Genomic DNA, 14,659 nt, shown 5'->3' with positions numbered 1-14,659 from the left:
CCTCTGGTCAAAAACCAAATGCCTGTTCTTTTTTTCTTCTATAATGTTGCCTTTAGAGAGAAATCAAAGTCAGTCAGCTTCACCATTTTAGATCAATGGCACAGACTTGATCATGCAAGTGACTATCATAGTCACAACCTACGAGGAGACAGGTAGATTGGAAACATTTTGAACTAAAAATATATTATAGAAATCAGCTTATATTTTAAATTTTTTGTGTATTTGCTAAGTTGTACATTTACCACCATCTAAATTGTAGGTTTCTAGATCATTTTTAAGGTTCTTTTCTGAATGCTGCCCTTCCTATCACCACTCGATAGCTACTTCTCATCTTCATATGCCAACCATATTTGCTGTTGGGCTCAACAAAATTGCCTTTTAGTTGACATTTCAAATAAATGAGACCAAATAAAACAAAATCCATTTTTGTTTTTGTTTTGTTTTTTCTTAGTTTAATTTTTCAGCATATTGAGGCCGGAAAAGGCAACCCAATAGGGGGAAAAAAGTCCCAAGTGTAGACAATGGATATTCTCTAATAAACAACCAACCAACCAAACAAACAAATAAAATAAAATATTCAGATGTTGATGAAATCCACCTTTTTTTCCCTCTGTGTTTTCTTGTGGTTTGGTTTCATGTCTAGAAAATTGTCTTGGCTGTCCTGGAACTCGCTCTGTACACCAGGCTGGCTTTGAACTCATAGAAATCAGCCTATCTCTGCCTTCTGAGTGCTATGATTAAAGACATCCACAACACTACCCAGCTCTTAAATTTCTTCTAATGACTCTGCTTGGTGTTTTTATAGTATTCGGGTCTTAAATTAATTTTATTAATTTATTTATATTTTATTTTTATGCTTTAAGTATATCTCTAAGATATAAGTAAGATATGAATATTGATATCTTCAAATTCGGGGAAATCAGATCATCTTTAAAGTAAGTGACAGGTTTAGTATATAACTTTGTTACCAAATTGTCTTGGATTGAAACAATACCAAAATGCTGACTATATTTTCTATAACACTCTCTAATTTCACGTCATAAATTGTTTAAAATGTTCCAAGAGTATAGCCTTCTCCTATTACAGACCTTCAGACAAAGAGTTTGTGGCAGAATCAGACTTTTGAAAATGAGCATGAATTCTTGTGTTAACTCACCTCACCTCTATTTTTTAGCCTAAAAATTTTAGTGAAACAATAATTGATGCATATATAATTTAAGAAGTAATATGCAGAATTTCTTTGTATACTTCCTCTGGTTGCTTTAACATAATCAGAGTGTACCTCCAGCTGAGATATTGACCCCGACACAGACCACCGAGCTTCCTGAGCTGGCATCAGTTTTGCTTGCACTCATTTGCATGCATAGCAATTGATGCAAGGGACACTGGTAAGATGCTAGTGACACCCAGAAAGTCTGGAGAAGGCACAGACTCATGGCATATTTTTTAATAGTGTTTCCTACCTTGACTTCTTAGAGTGCAGAATAGTCTTATTTTTAGAAGCTGCACGTAATTAGAATTATACAGAAGGTGGTTTAGATATTAAGGGTCCCCAGAATGTCCTCATATGTTGAGCACTGGTCCCAGTTTGTGGAATCAACTACTCAGAAGTTGCAACAGGTGGGTTCTAAATTCGTCAATAAATCAGTCATCAATGATTCATAATTTTATAGTGTTACTGGGAAATGATGGAAATAGCGGATAAGATCTAGGTGTGCTGTTAATAGGTGTTTTTGACATATTGATCTTTCTTCTACCCTCTTGGGCTGCAATCAGGCTAATACAGATCCATTATAACTCCTCAGGACAGAAACTGCAAAGTTACCTAGATAGGCACTGTCAATTCTAAAACTGAACCAAAATGAACCCCTCTTTATTTTCAGGGCTACTTTTTCACAGTAACGAACAGCAGCTAATTAACTCATAGTCTATGGTGATTGGTAGTCTTTTTCACTCCGTATTACATTGTGAGATTCTTCCACATTCTGCACACTGTTGGAGATACATTTTATTGTGTGAATGTGTTTTGTCTTAAGTTTTCATTGTATTGGTTGGTGAGCATTGAAGTAGTTGTAAATATGAATTTAATATGAATACATCTGCTATGAATATTTCAGAACATGTACTTTGGTAAGTTACGCATATACTTTGGTAATTATATTCCAAGGAGAGAAACATGTGTTGGGGCATTACTTTATATCACTTTATTGTAAGGAAAGTGTGAAGCAATTTAAAAATGCAATCACAAATTTGATGTAAAGAGGAAAGAACAGCAAAAACTTCCAAAGGATGAGTGTTCCGATGGTCCCGGTAAGGTTATAACAGTTATAGACTGTTACAGACAGGCAGAAGGTGACCATACTATTTTGAATATATTCTTGATTCTGAAAAAGGAATCTAATGTACTCATGACAAAAAGAAAGTCTAACAAAGAACCAATGGGGTACTTCATAGCGCCTTTAAAAGTGTAGTTTTTCTTTTAATAAATTGCAGTGACTGACTTTGTTGATTTTAACTGTAGTTTGAGGTGTGTAAAAAAAGCCACCTTGAATGTTTTGGGTGGAAACCTTTCAAAACCTAGATGCTTTGTTCTGAAAAGATTTAAGGTGTTTGACTTCAGCCTGATTTATTGTGTGTCACTGCAGAAGAAGGTATGACAGTTTTACATCTGATTTTTCAATAGAATAATCCAGAAAATATTTCAAAAGCCACCTACCTATTAAAATTCTAAAATGCACAATTTAGGAAATGAGATAAAGGCAAAACAGCAGAAGACTATGTTTTCAATCTTTTGCTTTTATTTCCCAATGTGTAGCCACATTCAATAATTGCCTGTTGTGTTTATCTAGCACTATTAAAACCTTGAATGCTACCAGTGAATTGCCAGATAAGCATTCCCTTGCCTGTTCTGCTAAGATCATTTTTGAGAGCAATTAACATCAAACAATCACAGGAGATGGAACATTTCAAGCTTTTTGAGGCTAAATAAATTGCTGGCAACTTAAAGCAATTGATGGTTTCTGAGGAATGCGAAAGCACACTAAATGACTTCATGTTTAAGATGTTAAAACTTTAGCAATTCAAAACCTATTCTGATACTCAAGAAAATCAAGCTGACAATTCTGATCATATGTTCTCTGAAGCTTTTATATGTTCTGCATACTGCTTCAGTTAGAAAAAAAAATGCTAGCAAATTTCAAGGGGCAACCACAGGACATACTGCCTCCAAGACATATGCAACCACCGCATTCATTTGAGTTATAAACATGCAGATAAAGAAGCTGTCAACAACCTTCACAATTAGTAAACTATGTTTCTGAAAGGTGCACTGTATATGATTAAATAATTCATTCTGAAAGCACATTGTAAGTATTGGTTTGTGTGATTTACACCTCTGTGAATAAGTCCAGTGAGGTCTCTGAAACATTAGGATTAGTCTAAAGAAAACCTTCAAAGATATCTTCTACCTAATGTGCATAAATTATCTGCTTATAACTGCAACCAAGAACAGGGTAATTTAACTAAATTTTTATCAGGGACTGGAAAAACCAGAAAACATTATTTTGTAAATTATATATTCCAAACTTGTAATTTGATAGCTTACAGAAAACCAAACTATAACATATCATATCTAAACTCCAATATTTAAGTGTTCTGCCCAGGATCATATATTAGAATAAAAGTTGTGAATCAATATTGGGAAATTAATTTTTATGGTGAAGTACTCATGACAAATACCATTTTGATTTTATCTGTATGCTTTAGATAAGTACACATATTTTCTATGTACTTATACACATTCTCAGAAAACTTGAGCATTGTTTGAAAAAACTGAGGGATTTCTTATGTTAGCACTGAATAATCCTCTACTTACATCAGAAAGCTTCCATGGGATCAGGGAGGTGGCTCAGCAGCAGGGGGTACTTGTCTCTAGTCCTGAAGACCTAAGTTTTATTCATGAAGCCCACATGATGAGGAAGATAACTCACTCCTAGAAGCTGTCCTTTGACTTTCATTAATATTGTGGCACATGCTTCCCACCACATACACACAATCAATCAATTAATCAAAAAGCTATTTGGATGGCATTCTGTACTATCACTTTATACAGTTCATATGAGGTTTCTTTGCTCCCTTACTGACATTAGAAGCTGTGAGAGGTCAAAGGTTAACAGGAAAAGGATTAAAATACAGTGGTGGAAACCATGAGTAGATAGTTTTTCTACACTTGGTTTATTATTGAACATAGGCAATTGTTCTCAGCTGAAAATATAATCTAAGGAATACAATGTGTTAATTCTAAAACCAGAAACCAAATCCAAACAAACATGGAAGATATTGAAGGCTGCACTGGACAGCATAGCCTGGGGAACTCTGTGAAACCATTTTAAGAATGATATTATTAAGCAGGAAAATAAGTTGAAGTGTGAAGGTGTGCTGGCTAGTTTTATATTTTCAGGACACAAACGAGAGTCATCAGAGAGGAGAGAATCTCGACTGAGAAAATGTCTCTATATGATTGGTCTGTAAAAGCAAGACTGTAGGCCATTTTCTTAATTAGTGATTCATGGGGGAGACTCTAGTTCATTGTGGGTGGTTCTATCCAGAGATGGTAGGCCTGGGTTCTCTAAGAAAGCAGGCTGAGTAAGCCCTGGGAAGCGAGCCAGTAAGCAGCACTCCTTCATGGCTTTGAATCTGCTCCTGCCTCTAGGTTCCTGTCCTGACTTCCTTTGATGATGACCTATGTTGTAGAGATGTAAGCTGAATAAACCTTTTCCTCCCCCAAGTTGCTTTGGTCCTGGTGTTTCATCACAGCAATAGAAACCTCAGCTAAGACAGAGGAACAAGCATACAAAACTAAACTGCAAGGACAGCTGTTTTTCTGTCACGTGTGTCTTGAACTGTAGCTGTGGGGATTCCCAAAGTCTATTGCTCTTCACCTCTGTGGTGGGGCTCCTCACCTCCATGTTGAGGCTACAGGGAGAGTATGCAAGTATGCAGCTGAGAACACATCTATCTTAAATCAGTACCTGCACCATCGCTTTCTCTTTGTGTTAGGTGTCTCCAGCAATTACCTATTTCTCTGGTTCTTCAACTTTGAGCCCATTTATCTCAGGAAAAGTCAGATGCATACAATATACCTTCTTTTCATATTTGAAAAGCAGAAAAATACCCAATTTTTGGATAACTGTAGAAGGCAATACTAGTTGTATGTGTGCTCTCAAATGAGAAATTAAAAATTCTGAAATGGATTAGACATTAAATTGTAGCAACTGGAAAGGCTTTTTGGAAACAATAGAACTCTTATCCAGTTTGTTTAAAAAACTCTTCTGCTTTATATAATGAAATACACACTTCCCGGGCTACAAGTAACCACCACAACAGGAAACAGATTCTTATTTAATTTTGTTTCTAATAAACTTTTAATAGTAAACCCACATCCCCCCACCCCAGAATCCCAACACAAACAAAACACATTCCAGTTACTTTGTGCTGAGTGGACATGTGTCCTATCTGAAATACCTATTTTATCCACATTCACGATTATTTTTATCAGACACGTTTTGAGTGTTAGATGTAACATAAAACAACTTCTCAGATTAGAATCTATGCAAAATATCAAACTTGAATGAGTATGCTGCAAATCTTATAAGTGCTTACAAAATCTACTGTTAAAGCCCCTCAATGCTGAGTAACACTTTCTATGATTTTTTATCATTTGTTAGCACAGTAGGCAAAGAGGGAAAGCAGGAATAATTTAATACAAATTGCCCTTTTCCAAAATTAAGGTTAGGAGGAAATAAACACCACACTTGTGGGGTGTTAGAGAAACTGTTCACAACTTCATCTTTGAGGTGATAGAAAGCAAATAAAAAATAACGAAAGTGTACTATGTGATATATAAAGCATGTAAGCTCTGAATGTCAGCATAACATCACATGGCAAAGGAAGATTAGAGAGTTATTTAGTCATGACTATTGAATTCTCTAAGTAACCTGTGACTAATATGCTTAAGGCAATTTGTGCTCTGTTTGCAAACAGAACAGCTTAAAACTTGGAGTAGTCTCTTCCTTCTTGAGCAGAGTTGAAATCATGTTCTCCTGTCAAGGCTTTGATGGATATATTTTGAAGAGTTTTGACAGATATACAGTTATGCTATTTTTATGATTTTAAGAGTTTTCTTATTTATTCATAAATACTATAATCAAATGCTAAAGGCGTATTGACCCATAAAATTTGATTTTCCATGAGCAAATTGGAACTTGGGCATCTGATTAGAATTATATAGACATTTTGCAGTGCATATAGCTCTTATTTGTTCCAAAGATCACAATAATTTTCAATGATCCATTTGGCTACCTTTCAGAAATGTGTTATACAGGGAAGGTAGTAAGAAAAAGGGAAGTGCCATAGTGGTCCTGGTCAACTGTATGCACACCAGGAACCAACTCTTTTCATGTTGGAAGACTCTCTTTAGTATTTCATTCATTCATATATTCTGCAAATATTTATCATGCATCAACTCCTCCAGAGGATAAGAATATGTCCATGTCTCAAGCGTCCTAGAAAATGTGTTCATGCATGATAGTAGATGAAAACACATGTAATGAGTATAATAGATAAAATATATGGTATATTTATGAGGTGATACATGTCTTTGAAGTACCAAATGTGGGATTTTATAGTGTTGGGTTGCTTTAAGAGTTGCATAATAAAGTTTTATCGCTTTTAGATGAATGAAAATCATATATATATATATATTGAATAAACCAATAAATGCTTGAGATTCTTTAAAATATTAGAGCTAACTAGCATAATTGTTTTAAATTTCATAATGAAAAGAATAGAAATTTATGTAACCCTACACTTCACACTGAAATCTGATCTTATTAAAAGGCAAAAAGTTTATACAGACTGAACAGAAACCATTTTATAAGATCTAATTGTAGGGATATAACTGTGGCATTTCTCAGCCTAGAGTCTATCATTATATGAAAGCCAATGCTGGGGTAATAAAACCAAGCCCCAAGTTTAGGAAATTAAAAAAGGGTGACCCCATGGGAAATAGTCTAAAAGAACATACAATTAAACCGGGGAAAGTCGAATTGCATAACATTGTAATTACTGATAACATAAGTCACAGAAGATGGACAGTAGTGATTAAACAGAATTGCCCCAAGGCTAGTGAGAATTGAGTAAGAGATTAATATCATTGTACTTTATACACATAGGGGTCAACTTTATGCTTAAATTGAAGCAGGAAGACAGTTTCTCTCCAAGCTACAAAGAACTCCACATCCATCATCCTTAGAGAAGGTTGACTTGACTGTGAGAAGGTAGAGAGTATGCCTAGAATGGTGTGGCCAATGCTGGCATTTCGTAAACTATCAGAACTGACTGCACACATCACAGACACGTAATTATAAAACAGAAATCTGTCAGCAGAAATGAAATTTCTTAGCTGCTGCTTAGAATTGATCAGTGTTAGCAAATGTTAAGACACCTCACTGGCTCTATCCATATTATAAATGAAAAGAGATCACAGAAGGTGAGGATGATGACAGAGACACTGTCATCATTAGAAATGACAGGGATACTGAAGAACTCAAATGGACTGGTGATCTTGGTGAAGGGTTTTTCTTAGATTCTTCCACATTCCTCCTGATATATATATTTTTTTTTTGCTATCTATACCTACCCTGGTGTGCAGAGTTGTAGTCTTCATGCCTCGACTTGATCACACTAGGCAAGAAGTTTGCCTTTGGCTAATATCAATGACATTTCTGTTTTTAATCTTTTAATTATGTGACTTGTTAGCTAGCAAATTGTGATAGTCTTATAATTTTCGAAGAACTGTTTTCTAGGCGCTGGAAATGTGTGCAGCTCTGGTGAAATACTTACCTAGTTTGCCCAAACTTCTATTTTTGATCTCCAGCACCTCAAAAATTACAAGTGTTTCACTTCTAACACTAAAATATAATTATTTAAGTTCTCATGCATTTAATTAGTAGATCACTGTAGAAGCGAAACTGTGTGAAAGCCATGCTGGAAGCTCAAGGCAATATTCAAATTATTTCAGTAATCAGCACACTGAAGAAATTAAATTTGAGCAAATACTTGTATCCTGCCCTCTAAAAGAAACTCAATTCCAATAATTTTCAGTTTTACATTGAATAACTATGAAAAATTTCATACAATATCATCTCAAAATAGGAACTGTACCAATATATTTGGCATCTAATTGGTAAAACATTCATTATTTGATGCAAAGTGATTTTTTTTTTTTTACAGATATTTTCAAAGTTTAAACCCTGTTTGCTTACAGCTGTTGCTCAAATGCAGAGAGATCGTCAGTTTGGCAATGCAATCTTACTAATCTGAAAATACTTATATCTACAGCTTCTGCTGTGTGGACTCTTCAGGGTTTTAAAAATAAGAAACTGTGAGACAAAGTTAAAATAAAGGGCAAGGTTTTTAGAAGCTCCTTTGCTGGGAAAGGCTTAAAAGACTCCAAGAATTATGTCAACACGATAGCACTTTGAAGATTTATAAACGCGAGACGGTACTATTAGCTTACACTGTCTTCTGGAACTTATAATAAAACTGGACCAGACTTGTTTCAATTGCAGAACTTATTTCTGCAAGGTTGGAGGGTAACTGCTATGTACTTGCGCCTGGCGATTTAATTCATCCTTTCCGGGTCGTTTCTATAACAAGGTAGGACATCACTGCCTAACTTTAGCAAACACCTTTCATCTCTGACTCAAGCAAATACCCTGAAAAATGACTTCATTCTACAAAGAAACAACAGATTTATTAGGGTTAAGGAATAGTGGTGATATATTGCTACTGTTACATTCAGATCAAAACTTGAGGGTTCCTTGTACACACTGGCTCCAGTAGCCACTATTCGCAAGTTTTTGGCAACATAATTATTGTCTGTGCAGTTTACTTTACAAAATAAAATCTGGCATAGTTTTCTAGAAGGATTTTTGTTTGATTTCCACCCTAGTCTCAACTCAATGAACCAAAGATGGACAGATCTTTGAGAGTTTTGTCTTTCCTCTCTATTACTGTAACAACATTGTGGGCATATTGCAAAGTTTGCCAGTTCGGTCTTTAAAAGTCTCTCTCATTTAAAACATCAATCTCTTTGAATTCAAACCTTTTCTCTTTTCAGTCCCTTTCTGTTCACAGATCACTTAGGGATTGCTGGGTCTGTTGAATGAACAGGGAATACATTCCAAGGAATTTTTTTTTTTTAACATCTATTCTTGCCTTCCGTTTTAAGAATGTGAGCCTCATAATGTTGCTTCTAGCCAACTTGGGACTCTTCAAGCAGCTTTGAATCACTAGACAGTGCTGCCTTGTGTCCTGTTATGCACACAAGGTGGACTATGTGGCGCCCAGCCTTCCATTTAGAACACATTTGTGCAAACTTTCCTTTTCTCTCTGTAACACCTCCACTACCAAAGAGCAACGTGAGAACTGCAGTAACATTGGGTTACCGTGGCTGTTGCATCGCGATGTTTCCACAAGCCTGCCATTTTGATCGTAGCACGCCATCGCTTGGTAACGGTATCCTTGTCCACATTCCTTGCTGTCTCCTTGTACCTTCATTCCCAACAGCACTTCAGCCTTCCCTTCCGGTAAAATACAGTCCGACCAGTTTCCCACAGGCTGCGCGTTGTACTTGTCACAAGGACAATACTGAGTTTCAATCAGAGGGTACAAGTGGGAGTTTTTACATTTTTCCTTCTTTTTACTTTTCCCTGTAGAAGAGAATTGTGTTGGAAAATAGCATTATTATTTTCCAGCATCCTTAGATTTTTCACATTCTTATATTTCCATGTTCTGCTTTTGATTCTATTCAATAGTAGCCTATAAATAAGTGATAATTTTCACTTCTAAGTGCTTTCTAAATATATTTTTGCTGATATTGGGTGCTTTGGACTTTGCATAGTGGAACTTTTCTTGCTTTTCATTTAAAAATAGTCCACTTTGCAGAAAGGATTGTAGTTGATTTTCACACTCTTTGAAATGATTGAAATCCACTTGTTTGTTCTGACTCAGGAGTTTGTGGCATTTGCATAAGCCTCTTCTTTTTAATATATGCAAAAATACAAGCGGCAGAGAGATAGACAGTTCACTGCACTGCATTCTCCTTTGATGACTACAAAGAGGTAGCAGAGTTACAGGGGTTATATAAGTTATATGTGTATTTTAAAATTATATATTTAATTCTGCTAGTCATATCATATGAAATGCTCATATGTAAGTATAACTTTGTCACATATATATTCTTTAAGTGCATTATGAGATTTAATCAGGTATTTAATTCTAAATTACACACACTGATGTATATATAGCTATATATGATTTATATATGTGGTGTATACACACATATATGGTTTATATATGTATATATGTGGCATATATAGTATACATGGTTTATATATGCATATATTGTTTATATATGTGATATATAATATAGTTTTTATATGTGGGATATGTACATATAAACATACACATATATAACTTATACGTGCGGTATATATACACATACACATACATGATTTATATATGTGTTATATATGTATACACATATATAGCTTTATGTATGTGTGGTATATATACATATACATATACATATATACGGTTTATATATGCAGTTTTCCAGGGTCTTCAGTCTTTGGTTCATTTTATAATTTGACATCTCTAAACAGTTAACATTTTTGGTTTCTTTTTTCTTATTTGCCCCTGACAGTATATTCAAATGCATTCAGCTTCAGTGTAGTGCCATGTGAGCTATGTCATTGCTTTTCCCACTTTTTAAAACCATTGTGACTATATTTAAATGTAGCATTGAGACATAGAATTAATTTCACATTTCTGATCATAGGAGATAAACTACTCACTGACTTTGTGGCCCTGAGAACAGGCTGAGACGGTAAAGGGGTAGCCTCTACTCCCTGTTCTAGGCACTTCAAACTTTCTGGACAATGCACTAATGATGCATGTTTAAACAACAACAATAATGTTTTGCTTTATTTTTTGCTTCATAGAGAACTTAGTCGCCTATTCTTTCTTCTAAAATAATAAGCTTTTATCATTATTACCTTTCTTTAAAGTACACACCTCAATATACTGAAATACTCAGTATAACTACAGCAACAATAAGAGTTTTCAAGAATATTGTCAGAATGCTCTTGGTTTGAATTTCCGTGTATTTTTTTGTCATGCTGAGAGTTTCCTTTAGCATCCCAGTTATTCTTACCAACAATAGCACGCTTTCTGGTCCTAACGGCACCGCAGTCTCCATTGCATGAGGAAAACTTGGACCAGCTGGTAAATTGACAGTCGTCTTGGCAAGGGATCTGGCAAGCCTGTGTTAGGGCTGGCACAGGGCCTGCATGCTGGAGGCACTCCTGGATACTAGCCTGTCCTCCATCTTGCTTTCGACAAGTAATGGCTAAAAGAAAAGCATGTGTCTAATTACTCTATAATTTAGAAATTAAAAGCATTTTCACAAAGTGAGGAATCCTCTTCTGATTACCAGATTACAGGAGAAATGTTATTAGAGTATTTCCAAGAGTCACAGTAGACGTAAAAGTTTGTGTGTGAGTGGTGTACTGTGAGTACATTTGGAAGTCAGAGTTTAACATTGAGTGCCATTTTCTAGCTCTTTCTGCTTATTTCTGATACAGGGTCTTTCACAGAACCTGCAGGTCAACCATTGTCTGGCTGGGCTACAAACCCTAATAATCCTCTGGCATTTGCCTCCTAGCACTGGATTATAGTCACGCTCAACTGCACCCTGCTTTTATGTGGGTGCTGGGAATCACACCAACTTCTTCACGTTTATGTTGTATACACTTCACTCACTAAAGCATCTCCCCAACCTTTGTATATCCTTAAAATAACATATAGACTTCATTGGCTGTTGTGGAACAGGAAAACATACACACACACACACACAAACATACACACACATACACACAGACACACAAACACTGGCATTTCACAAATTTTGCTAGATTCTAAGAATGATATTAATCCATTTTGCATGTGGGTTTGGTTTAGAAATTAATTTTACCAAAAACTCTTGAAAATGAATCTTATTTGTGTTGACAATGGAATATTTCCCACAGTGTTAGAAGCATATCATATGTCTCCAGTGTTGTTTAGGAAATTAAACAATCTAAAATTTCTATATACAAATGTCTCAGTGAAGACCCATTTCTTAGGAAACTGAGGTGGAGGAACATGCTTATGTACTTACCTTACAGCCATATTAGCATAGAAAGCACCATTGTCTTCAACAATTAGTGTTGTTGTCTAATTGGTGTCTCCTGAGTGACTAATAGGAAGTATCAAAGCCCTGCATGACTTCTGATCTCAAGTTTATCACATCACAGAAATATTAACTCTGAATTTAAAACTAAATTTGGAAACTTTTAATAAGTTTAAGGTAGCATGTCACAGGTAGAATTCTCATGACTATGTAAGGACTTTAGAGACGATCAAACAATTTTTATTCACATAGTGATTCCTTCCAAGATATTGCTTCAGTGGTTTATTTGAAGCAAGAAGCAGTTTTATTAGACACGAAACACGGATAGAAAATATTGCTTTTTATGGAACTGATCTTAAGGAAAAAGATAAAATGATACAGTTTCCTTTCTCTTTACCATTATACTCTATAAATTATAAAAATAATTCATTCATTTATCAAGGAAGCCAAAAAAACATTAAACTGTCATCCTGAATTGAAATCTTCATTAAATTATCTTAAATAGCCTCATTCACACTGGCTTATATGGCCCTTTCAGGTCTATGGTGGAGGCTGAAAATGTCCCTGCTGCCTAGCTTGCTCAGGATCACATCATCAGAAAATTAAGGGAAGAATCTGTCAGGTTGGCCTGAATTCCAGCTGGGACACATGGCTCCCAAGATTAGGCCATATCCTCTGTACCTGTGAGCTGAGACATAAAGGACCAGTGCACATTGTACATGGGCATTCAAAGAGAGGTAGTTGACAGTTGGAAAAGGAAAGACACTCCTGCAAGGTGAGAACCATGTAGAACAAATTCATGAAAGATTATTTTGGTCTGCAGGAGCAGTTCCAGGACTGTTAAGCATTGAATAGAGTCTCCTTTGTACACTCTAGTTTTGTAGAGCCAATTTATATAAAGAGAACAGAGGTCCTTGAGATGGGAAGCCATAATGCTTGAAATGGTGGGCTTTGTGAAAACCAGGTGATGACAAAAGGTCACTCTCACCACTTTTGGGGAGGCTGGCATGGTTCTATGTTTATCACAGAAGTCTAAGGTACTGGTTGTGTCAGGCTGAAAAGTGAAATAAACTGGTTAGCTTTTCAAATAAAGCTTTCTAACTAAACTCAAATGTTTTTATTTCATTGGCTAAGGACATGGTCCTGAGTATTCAATTCTTTTGCAGATCTGATGATATCAATTTGCTGTCTGGATGGAAACTACTGCTCTAGGAGATAGTGTAGTATTGCCTGTAGCAGATGCATCTGGAAAACTATTTAACACTTTGATTCTTGGATTTATCCAAGATGTGACTTTACTGTCATCAAGAAATAAGAACCTTGCTCAATCTAGGGGAAGGACCTTGGTCATGCTTCAAAGTGAAGTGTCAGACTTTGTTGACTCCCCATGAGAACTTTTACCCTTTCTAAGGAGTGGGTAAGGGAGCAGGGTTGGAGGAAGATGGGGGAAATTGGAGGAGGGGAGGGAGTGGGAACAGGGATAGCTATTTGATTGAGAAAAGAGTATATTTAAAAAAAATTCGTGATAAACTAAAATGCCTTAAAGACACTAAAGGAAATGTTCAACATTCCTAGTCTTTAGAGAAATGCAAATCAAAACAACTCTGTGATTTCATCTTATACCTATAAGAATTGCCAAGATCAAAAACACTGATGACAACTTAACCTGGAGAGGATGTGGAGTAAAGGGAACACTCCTGCATTGCTGGTGGGAGTGCAAGCTGGTAAAGCTTTGGATATCAGTATGGCAATTTCTCAGAAAATTAGGAAACAACCTACTTCAAGACTTTTGGGTATATACCCAAGAATGCTCAATCTTACCACAAGGACATGTGCTCAACTATGTTCAAAACTGCATTATTTGTCCTAGCCAGAATTTGGAAAGAATCTAAATGTCTTTGAACCAAAGAATGGACAAGGAAGATGTGGTACATTTACAGAATGGAGTATACATAGCAGAAAAATGACATCCTGAAATTTGTGAGCAAATGGATGGATCTAGAAAACATCATATTGAGTGAGGTAACCCATACCCAGAAAGACAAATATCATAAGTACTCACTCATTCATAAAGCAAAAAAAAAAAAAAATCAGCCTACAATTCACAATCCCGGAGAACCTAGACAACAAAGAGGACCTTAAGAGAGACATACATGAATCTAATCTACATGGGAAGTAAAAATAAGATAAGATCTCCTGAGTAAATTGGGAACATTGGGATCATGGAAAAGAGGAGAAGGGGAGAGAATAAACAAGAAGGTATCAGAAAAAATACGTAGCTCAATAAAAACAATTTTTAAAAATCTTGATAAAAAAAGAAAGAAACACTTTTCAAAGCTGTTCAGTGTCCAAGGCACAAGAGTT

At 35.7% G+C, this 14,659-nt stretch overlaps 1 protein-coding gene across 1 annotated transcript in view; it reads right to left on the bottom strand.

Moving 5' to 3' along the window:
- Positions 1-14,659, bottom strand: part of Thsd7a (thrombospondin type 1 domain containing 7A) — a 402,007-nt gene that overhangs the window by 39,224 nt on the left and 348,124 nt on the right. The window contains exons 12-13 of the mRNA XM_050145877.1: positions 11,279-11,473; positions 9,510-9,773 (exon numbers count right to left, since the gene is read on the bottom strand). Coding sequence (XP_050001834.1) covers positions 9,510-9,773; positions 11,279-11,473 — 459 coding nt within the window. The remainder of the gene's footprint in view (positions 1-9,509; positions 9,774-11,278; positions 11,474-14,659) is intronic.

The sequence above is a fragment of the Alexandromys fortis genome, unplaced genomic scaffold, assembly GCF_014885135.2.
Source record: "Alexandromys fortis isolate MF-2015 unplaced genomic scaffold, M_Fortis_MF-2015_v1.1 scaffold_34, whole genome shotgun sequence".
Lineage (NCBI taxonomy): Eukaryota > Metazoa > Chordata > Mammalia > Rodentia > Cricetidae > Alexandromys > Alexandromys fortis.
This window is presented reverse-complemented; position numbering and strand designations above follow the sequence as displayed.